This window comes from Eurosta solidaginis, chromosome 1 (assembly GCF_040869045.1).
Source record: "Eurosta solidaginis isolate ZX-2024a chromosome 1, ASM4086904v1, whole genome shotgun sequence".
Taxonomy (NCBI): domain Eukaryota; kingdom Metazoa; phylum Arthropoda; class Insecta; order Diptera; family Tephritidae; genus Eurosta; species Eurosta solidaginis.
Genome location: NC_090319.1, coordinates 119832176 through 119843211, shown reverse-complemented (window position 1 = coordinate 119843211; position 11036 = coordinate 119832176). Strand labels below are relative to the sequence as shown.

At 37.0% G+C, this 11036-nt stretch overlaps 1 protein-coding gene across 2 annotated transcripts in view; it reads right to left on the bottom strand.

Moving 5' to 3' along the window:
• Positions 1-225: 225 nt before the first annotated feature.
• Positions 226-11036, bottom strand: part of Polr1A (RNA polymerase I subunit RpI1) — a 285157-nt gene continuing 274346 nt past the window's right edge. For both annotated transcript variants that reach the window (XM_067759751.1, XM_067759752.1), the window contains exons 13-14: positions 878-1144; positions 226-818 (exon numbers count right to left, since the gene is read on the bottom strand). In XM_067759751.1, the coding sequence (XP_067615852.1) occupies positions 258-818; positions 878-1144 (828 nt within the window). In that variant the 3' untranslated portion in view covers positions 226-257. The remainder of the gene's footprint in view (positions 819-877; positions 1145-11036) is intronic.

The following is an 11036-nucleotide window of genomic DNA, read 5'->3' as shown; positions in this document are numbered from 1 at the left end:
TATTGATTCCTCAAAAGTTTATTAAAATATAACTAAATTTACAATGTCAATGTTTGTACATTAAAAGAATAAAAATAATATTGCGTTATAACTCCAAGCGAATACTCAACAGAGTTGTATTTATTGTTTCTGGAAACTTCTTGCGCAGCGTTGCCATACGAAACGCCCAAACCATGTAGTAGGGTATTTAACCCTACATGACGAAAGAATATTAAAAACAATGAATTTAATTTATTGCCTTTATTATAGGTCGGAATTCAACAAACTTTAGTTAATAATTCAAAAGCCCCCGTTCCATTTCGGACTGGCAAGCCGACCATTAAACGGCTAGAGGGAGAACTAAGCTCATCAAAACGTCCACTTCCAGCTGCATTTTTTAAAAACTGTAGACAAGATTCAAAAGACATTTGTTGCAACGGTGAAGCTGAATGTTCCATTCCTTTGCGTGAAAGTGGTTGGAAAGTACCATCAAATGTCATGTAGTCAGCAATCAAGGAAAGATGACGTCTGTCCACCGCAATTCCGTATACTTTGAAAACATTTTGAACCTCTTTAATTATAATCTGTGCTGCGGCTTCAATACCATACGTATGCGCGATTGCATGAATATCATTTGAATAAAGACGATTCAATTCTAGAATTTTGTTGTACTTAAACATTTCCACAATATTAATTCCATCAGTCTTCAGCAATTGGACATCTGTTTCACCTTTATATAAAATAGCACGTTTTATATTCTGTACCTGATGTATAACACATTTATTTGCTAATTCACGGATAATCGAGGAAATGTCTGGCTTTCTATACCTCATGCTTAGCTAAAATAATAAGGTGATCAATTTAAACATTGTTTGTTTGGATGTGTACTTTTACTTACCTTAAATGTAAGCTCACACCAGAGGTGATTTTCCTTGTCATAAGAGTATCCTTGAACCATCTCATTGCTTAAAACCTTCTCGACCATTGCGTCATCCGTATCGATTTTGCTTATATCTTGTTGATCTTCTCTATATTCGCATTCTTCGATATCATAGTCGTCGTCTGCATCTTTGAGTTCATCCAAATCCTCAGGGTCATCATACTCGGTTTCATCTTGTTTACGGGCTTTTAATTTGCTACCAAGTGCATCATTGTCCTCGTCATTCTAAGAAAATTAAATTATGTTAGCGCAAACCTCATTATAAATGTGAAATTGTATATAAATTTGGTTGTACTATTTTATGAATTTAAAATAAGTATACCTCCATAACACTGTAATAATGTTTTGTTATAAAAATAAGTACGAAAACGTAGTGTTTGTGACTAAAACTGCTCGCTGTTTCTCATTTAGCTTTCCAAGTTTTGAAATTGTTAACCAATATAACTTTTATTTAACACATTTTTACATTTCAATTCTATTTCGACAATCTCGTTCTTCCTAGTTTTCCTTTCAAATTTACAAACATCTTACATCTTCACTATTTATACATTATCTGACTAGCTTATTTTTAATATTATTCTAAAAATAAAATAATTAAAAAAAATTTCTATTGATAGTCATAAGTAAGACCAACTGAACCTTAATCAGCTTATGCTACGCCTCACATTTTTAGAAATTTCACGCGCCCAATGCTTTTAATTGTCTGATCAACGTCCTACATTGATGAGAAGTGTGATGACTAGTACCTAGGACCTACCTAATTATTTTCTATCTTTTAATGTTATTATTACTTCATGTAAGTATTGTTTTCAATAAAACCGTTTACCTAAAAAAAAATTTTTAAATTATTTAATTTTAAAGTTTTGTGTCTTTATTTATTTGTAATAATAGAATTTCTGTTGTTGTTGTTGTAGCGATTAGTTACTCCCCGAAGGCTTTGGGGAGTGTTATCGATGTGATGGTCCTTTGTCGGATACAGATCCGATACGCTCCGGTAACACAGCACCATTAAGGTGCTGGCCCGACCATCTCGGGAACGATTTATATGGCCACATTAAACCTTCAGGCCATCCCTCCCTCCCCACCCCCAAGTTCCATGAGGAGCTTGGGGTCGCCAGAGCCTCGTCTGTTAGTGAAACGGGATTCGCCGTTCGAAGGTGAGGTTGACAATTGGGTTGGAGAAGCTATATATTGCGCTACACAACCCCTTGAATCCCTAATAGAATTTCTCATTCTATTTAGTTCATTTAGTGACTCATTATTACAAGGACCCTTTCCTGACAATTTGTTACAATCTAAGTCCTCAATAAATAACCCTTCCAAAGACTTTACTGGGCGCCACGTATGCTTGACCCTCCTCGAACTCCAAATTATTTTGATGTCACTTCTACCGGACTGTAGATAATATTTGTTCCAAATATGAGCCAAATCGGACCACAAATACGATTTTTTGAAATATTTCGACCCGTGCGATACCTGTCGGGGGTTTTATGTTTCTTATTATTGCATTGCCATCGGGTTCTGAACTATATTCCAAGTTTCAAGCTTGTAGCTTATCGGGAAGTTACTTAAATTTCAATTACAAAGTTCGTGTCGGCCGGCCGGCTGGACGCTACACAGCTTCAAGCTAAATAAAACTGTTTAAAAAGGACTTGCATCTACAATAACTGTCAGGTAAAGAGCAATTCCAAACGTTTTGTGCCTTGTTGGGTTTGTCCAGGGACTGACGAGTAGAGTTGTTGACACTAGTTATCATGCACTAAATGCAGATCAACCGGAATCGATCTGTTCAAGCAAAGGATAAATGCCTTTTCCGAATATGTTAAGAGTTTTCCATAATCATGGACAAATTCAATCAGTACGATCGCTTGTTCAAGCCTTTTAAGTGTTTGCATAAGCTACCGCATTGTTCAAATATGAATAGATACAACCGCGATAATAAGCGTAAGTACACTGACGCTTCTCTTAACGATTTGAAGCTCACTCAGAACTTCCATCTTCTGAAACTAGGCTTCCCAATCTGCAAGTTGTGGTTCCATCCAGTTCTAAGGCCGCGAAAAAATTTACAGCTCAATCTAATAAACACGCGCGACATTTTTTTAGCGCACGAAAATTTACGAAGTTTCTTGCCCGAACCGAAATAAAAATGCTTTGCGACAATGTGAAATATGTGTACAAACGCTAAACCGAAATGTTACGCAGAACAAAAAGTGCAAATCCAGTTAGCGTTTTACGCAGTAAATTCGATGGCTCTCATACAAGTTGTATGTACATGGGACATTTTTGACAGAAAACTATCGCGGTGCGTTTTTATTATTATTTTTATTCATTTAGAGTTTGTTAGCGACTTTTCAACACCTGGGTTTCTAAATGAAGAGCTTCATAAAACGCTGAGGGAATTGTAAAGAGATGTCGGCCGACAATGGCAAACATTTTACTGGCGCTGAGAAGGAGTTGCGCATAGCATTTCAAAAGTGCATGGCTGAAACCACACTCCTTTCGTTTTTCACCAATTCAAAAAACAGCGCATTAGCGCCTTGGCAACACCGCCACTGTTGCCAGCTATAATTTCGAATAGTAAAAGACCTCGTTTGTTCGGGAACCAGCATTAACACAAACAACAACATCAGCCCTGTAATCCAGCGAAGAATCACTCTTGCCAATAAAAGCTACTTTGGACTAGGTAGGCAATTGAAAGATAAAGTCCTCTCACGGCAAACGAAAATCATGCTGTACAAGTCACTTATCGTATCCATCCTACTATATGGTGCGAAGTATGGACCATGACAACTTCAGATGTGGAGAATAGAGAAGATTTAGTGATGAGTTGTAAGACCTTTAGCAGACATAAACATAGTCCAACGAATTAGAAGTCTTAATTCCCGGCCATTTTATTATCGGTGAATCGCTCAAATCAATACCAGAGCCTGAGGCTCAAGGGTTATGTGGAAGTCTTTATCAGCGGTGGCAAACTCTTTCTGCCATAAGACAGCATTTCTGGCGTCGTCAGTTTACAGCGTCGAGCTAAATGGCCCTTTACGTAACTTCGAAGAAGGTGATGTAGTTGCCGTTGCCAACGAGTCCCCTCCACCGACGAAGTGGATTATAGCAAGAGTCAAAAAATGTCATCCCGGTACAGACGGGCGTGTACGAGTGGTCACATTGAAGCCGCAAAATGAAGAACTGATTAGACCGATTGTGAAAGTTTACCTTCTGCAAGGAAGATTCATAAATCTTCATGTGCACGATGATAAAAATGAAATTTATTACTTTTGACATTTTGTATTAAATGTAACTAATTTTGCTTAACTTCGTCATGCTATATATTTGTAACATTATTGAACTTATCCTACATACATACATACATATATAGTCACTTATCTTGTAACTTTAAACGAGCAATTCTTGTTTGTTTGTATAGCCGAACGATCTCGGGAAAGGCTCAACCGATTTACATGAAATTTGGCACAGAGATATTGTATCACCTTCTAAGACGTTCTACCTAGGTGTTGCCACTCAGAATGTTTCACACCTATTCGAAATTAAAAAAAAATTGCATGAGATATGCCGATATGGGTATCAAACGAAAGGTATTTCACTCCGAATTACAGTAGGGACATTTTTGAGTAGGGTTGCCACCTATTCGAAATTAAAAAAAATTTCATGAGATATGCCGATATGGGTATCAAACGAAAGGTATTTCACTCCGCATTACAATAGGGACATTTTTGAGTAGGGTTACCAATTAGGGTTGCCACCTATTCGAAATTAAAAAAAATTGCATGAGATATGCCGATATGGGTATCAAACGAAAGGTATTTCACTCCGCATTACAATAGGGCATTTTTGAGTAGGGTTGCGATTTAGGGTTCCCACCTATTCGAAATTAAAAAAAAATTGCATGAGATATGCCGATATGGGTATTAAACGAAAGGTTTTTCACTCCGCATTACAATAGGGACATTTTTGAGTAGGGTTGCGATTTAGGGTTCCCACTTATTCGAAATTAAAAAAAACAAGTAAGGAAGGCTAAGTTCGGGTGTAACCGAACATTACATACTCAGTTGGGAGCTATGGAGACAAACTAAGGAAAATCACCATGTAGGAAAATGAACCTAGGGTAACCCTGGAATGTGGTTGTATGACATGTGTATCAAATGGAAGGTATTAAAGAGTATTTTAAGAGAGAGTAGGCCATAGTTCTATAGATGGACGCCATTTAGGGATATCGCCATAAAGGTGGACCAGGGCTGACTCCAGAATTTGTTTGTACGATATGGGTATCAAATGAAAGGTGTTACTGAGCATTTTAAGATGGAGCGGGCCTTAGGTCTATCGGTGGACGTCTTTTCGAGATATCGCCATTAAGGTGGGCCAGGGGTGACTCTAGAATGTGTTTGTACGATATGGGTATCAAATGAAAGGTGGTAATGAGTATTTTAAAAGGGAATGGGCTTTAGTTCTATAGGTGAACGCCTTTTCGATAAATCGCCATAAAGGTGGACCAGGGGTGACTCTAGAATATGTTTGTACGATATGGGTATCAAATGAAAGGTGTTAATGAGTATTTTCAAAGGGAGTGATCCTTAGTTCCATAGGTGGACGCCGTTTCGAGATATCGCCATAAAGGTGGACCAGGGGTGACTCCAGAATGTGTTTGTACGATATGGGAATCAAATGAAAGGTGTTACTGATCATTTTAAGAGGGAGTGGGCATTAGGTCTATAGGTGGACGCCTTTTCGAGATGTCGCCATTAGGGTGGGCCAGGGGTGACTCTAGAATGTTTGTACGATATGGGTATCAAACGCAAGGTGTTACTGAGCATTTTAAAAGGGAGTGGGCATTAGGTCTATAGGTGGACGCCTTTTCGAAATATCACCATTAGGGTGGGCCAGGGGTGACTCTAGAATGTTTGTACGATATGGGTATCAAACGAAAGGTGTTACTGAGCATTTTAAGAGGGGGTAGGCATTAGGTCTATAGGTGGACACCTTTTCGAGATATCGCCATTAGGGTGCGCCAGGGGTGACTCTAGAATGTTTGTACGATATGGGTATTAAACGAAAGGTGTTACTGAGCATTTTAAGAGGGAGTGGGCATTAGGTCATTAGGTGGACGCCTTTTCGAGATATCACCATTAGGGTGGGCCAGGGGTGACTCTAGAATGTTTGTACGATATGGGTATCAAACGAAAGGTGTTACTGAGCATTTTAAGAGGGGGTAGGCATTAGGTCTATAGGTGGACACCTTTTCGAGATATCGCCATTAGGGTGCGCCAGGGGTGACTCTAGAATGTTTGTACGATATGGGTATTAAACGAAAGGTGTTACTGAGCATTTTAGGAGGGAGTGGGCATTACGTCTATAGGTGGACGCCTTTGAGATATCGCCATTAGGGTGGGCCAGTGGTGACTCTAGAATGTGTTTGTACGATATGGGTATCAAACGAAAGGTGTTACTGAGCATTTTAAGAGGGAGTGGGCATTAGGTCATTAGGTGGACGCCTTTTCGAGATATCACCATTAGGGTGGGCCAGGGGTGACTCTGGAATGTTTGTACGATATGGGTATCAAACGAAAGGTGTTACTGAGCATTTTAAGAGGGGGTAGGCATTAGGTCTATAGGTGGACACCTTTTCGAGATATCGCCATTAGGGTGCGCCAGGGGTGACTCTAGAATGTTTGTACGATATGGGTATTAAACGAAAGGTGTTACTGAGCATTTTAGGAGGGAGTGGGCATTACGTCTATAGGTGGACGCCTTTTCGAGATATCGCCATTAGGGTGGAACAGGGGTGACTCTAGAATGTTTGTACGATATGGGTATCAAACGAAAGGTGTTACTGAGCATTTTAAGAGGGAGTGGGCATTAGGTCTATAGGTGGACGCCTTTTTGAGATATCGCCATTAGGGTGGGCCAGGGGTGACTCTAGAATGTTTGTACGATATGGGTAAATAACGAAAGGTGTTACTGAGCATTTTAAGAGGGAGTGGGCATTAGGTCTATAGGTGGACGCCTTTTCGAGATATCGCCATTAGGGTGGGCCAGGGGTGACTCTAGAATGTGTTTGTACGATATGGATATCAAATTAAAGGTATTAATGAGGGTTTTAAAAGCGAGTGGCCCTTAGATGTATATGTGAAGGCGTTTTCGCGATATCGACCAAAATGTGGACCAGGTGACTCAGAACATCTTCTGTCGGGTACCGCTAATTTATTTATATATGTCATACCACGAACAGTATTCCTGCCGAGATTCCAAGGGCTTTTGATTTCGCCCTGCAGAACTTTTTCATTTTCTTCTACTTAATATGGTAGGTGTCACACCCATTTTACAAAGTTTTTTCCAAAGTTATATTTTGCGTCAATAAACCAATCAAATTACCATGTTTCATCCCTTTTTTCGTATTTGGTATAGAATTATGGCATTTTTTTCATTTTTCGTAATTTTCGATATCGATAAAGTGGGCGTGGTTATGGTCAGATTTCGGCCATTTTTTATACCAAGATAAAGTGAGTTCAGATAAGTACGTGGACTAAGTTTAGTAAAGATATATCGGTTTTTGCTCAAGTTATTGTGTTAACGGCCGAGAGGAAGGCCAGACGGTGGACTGTGTATAAAAACTGGGCGTGGCTTCCACCGATTTCGCCCATTTTCACAGAAAACAGTTACCGTCATAGAATCTATGCCGCTACCAAATTTAAGAAGGATTGGTAAATTTTTGTTCGACTTATGGCATTAAAATTATTCTAGACAAACTAAATAAAAATGGGCGGAGCGACGCCCATTTTGAAATTTTCTTTTATTTTTGTATTTTGTTGCATCATATCATTACTGGAGTTGAATTTTGACTTAATTTACTTATATACAGTAAAGATATTAAATTTTTTGTTAAAATTAGAATTAAAAAAAATTTTTTTTAAAAGTGGGCGTGTTCTTCATCCAATTTTGCTAATTTTTATTTAGCACATATATAGTAATAGTAGTAACGTTCCTGCCAAATTTCATCATGATATCTTCAACGACTGCCAAATTACAGCTTGCAAAACTTTTAAATTACCTTCTTGTAAAAGTGGGCGGTGCCACGCCCATTGTCCAAAATCTTACTAATTTTCTATTCTGCGTCATAACGTCAACCCATCTACCATGTTTCATCGCTTTATCCGCCTTTGGCAATGAATTATCGCATTTTTTCGGTTATTCGAAATTTTCGATATCGAAAAAATGGGCGTGGTTATAGTCCGATATCGTTCATTTTAAATAGCGATCTGAGATGAGTGCCCATATATCTATCTCGATTCCTTTATACCTGTACAACCAACCGTTATCCAATCAAAGTTAATATACTCTGTGAGCTCTGCTCAACTGAGTATAAAAATTGCATGAGATATGCCGATATGGGTATCAAACGAAAGGTATTTCACTCCGCATTACAATAGGGACATTTTTGAGTAGGGTTGCCACCTATTCGAAATTCAAAAAAATTGCATGAGATATGCCGATATGGGTAACAGACGAAAGGTATTTCACTCCGCATTACAATAGGGACATTTTTGAGTAGAGTTGCGATTTAGGGTTCCCACCTATTCGAAATTAAAAAAAAATTGCATGAGATATGCCGATATGGGTATCAAACGAAAGGTATTTCACTCCGCATTAGAATAGGGAAATTTTTGAGTAGGGTTACCAATTAGGGTTGCCACCTATTCGAAATTAAAAAAAAAATTGCATGAGATATGCCGATACGGGTATCAAACGAAAGGTACTTCACTCCGCATTACAATAGTGACATTTTTGAGAAGGTTTGCCATTTAGGGTTGCCACCTACTGGAAATTAAAAAAAATTTGCATGAGATATGCCGATATGGGTATCAAACGAAAGTTATTTCACTCGGCATTACAATAGGGACATTTTTGAGTGGGGTTGCCATTTAGGGTTGCCACCTATTCGAAATTAAAATAAAATTGTATGAGATATGCCGATATGGGTATCAAACGAAAGGTATTTCACTCCGCATTACAATAGGGTAATTTTTGAGTAGGGTTGCCATTTAGGGTTGCCACCTATTCGAAATTTAAAAAAATTGCATGAGATATGCCGATATGGGTATCAGACGAAAGGTATTTCACTCCGCATTACAATAGGGACATTATTGAGTAGGGTTACCATTTAGGGTTGGGGTAGTTACGACGAAATAGTACTCTACTTACTCATATTCTATTAAAGCTTTAAAGGAGAACATTCAAGTTAAAAATCTTCGTAAAAAAATCTTACACATGATTCGACTTAATTTTCTAATTTTCATACACGCTAATAGAATTGAAATGCAATACCAAGGCTCGCACTATGGAAAATCGTAGAACAATTGCTGATTAAAAATGGTTTTTCCGATGTCGCTACTGGCATGCTTTTTTTATTTCAATCAATAGGACCAAACTAGACTATAATATCGACAATTTATACATATTATAGGAAATGATTTTTTTACAATATCACAAATTTTAAGTTTTGACGGACGTCCATGTTAAGCCCATTCCCTTCATCACTTTCAAATTGATTTTAATGTTATACGTTAAAGGACAGGTATGATGTATTACATATTTCTGGAAACCTCGTTTTGTGAAGAATATGAACCAACTAATATGTTTTTAATAGTATGTTTATGTTTACCTTAAAATAATTGCAAAATAAAATATGGTGAAAAAAAGTTTTTTTAAAGTTCATCGAGACTTTTGCCAGCTGCCCAGGTTCACCCACGCCTTACATTTTATGTTGATTTATGGGGTAGCTATCCATAAACATAATCAAATAAAAAAAAGCTGCGGAAATTTGCGATTTTCGGAGTAACTATTAAAAATGTGATAAAAGTCAGAAAACGGAAAACCGCTCGCTATCTATTGGGGTTTTAAATGTTGCTGTGTACATCAATAGTTTGCGGTAAGTTTTGTAGACATTGCAATTAATTAATTAATCTGTGTTCAATTTCAATCGCCATTTTTTTATGTTTTTATTATTTAAATTGACTTTTATTTTGATGTACTATTTGATACTTGGTTTTTGTAGGCATAAAATAATAGTACTCATTGTTAAAAAATAAATATTGGATATTTTTAATAATTTTGAATTTCTTTTATCTTTTAAGGTATGGTTTTAAATTCAGGCATAATAAATTACATTCCATTTGAAGCCATATACTCTATTCTATATATGTGCAAAATTTTAGAACATAATATTCAGAAATAAAACAGTTATTGATTTTTAATCAGAAACTGGCCATTATTTTCCATAGTGAACCGTGGCAAATTCTAGCAAAATATATTTAAATGCATATTTTTGGCAAATATGAAATGAATAGTTGCAATTTCTCACAGATTACTATTAGAAAGATTTCTCACCGTAGCAAAAAGATATCTCACCAAGGTAATTTTCTACCGTTGAATACTAGAGGCATATGTTCAATTTGAAAACGACATCTAACCATTTAACTACTTACCAACAGATGGCGCTTAGGGAAGTAAGTTGACATTTAATTAAACTAACTGATAGTTGTCATTCGTGAAATTTACAAGTTTTTGGAATGTAATAAATTGTGAGACTTTCATAGTGTATAACTAAAAAATGTTTGAAATTAATAATTCGGCGCATGTAGATACTCGACCTAAATAACTTAATTATCGATTTCACAGATTGTCATAACAATCTCTTATACTATAGGCCATGATACAAAAAATGGAGGTAGTTCCATTTAGTGTGACGTTAGCCACTTGACTTTTGCGGGGACAATGACAATTTCACCAAAAACAAGCTACCAGATTGAAAAATTCTACGAATTTTTCTAATTTTGATGAATTTCATATTACGAATACGACGAAATTACTTTCATAGTTATTTTAAATAAAAAACAAAAAAAAATGAGCCCCATGACTTGGAAATATTTTAATACGAAATATCAGTATAGAAAAGAAGGTTTTTAGTAAGTTTTTCGAGCTCCCGAGAATTGTTTTGGTGGAAGAAACATGGATCGAAGTATGCAAAGCAATGGAATATAGCCTTTTTAAGTGTCCGTACGTTTGCTCAGAACATTTTGAAAAAACATACGCGTTTGTCAATTGCTTG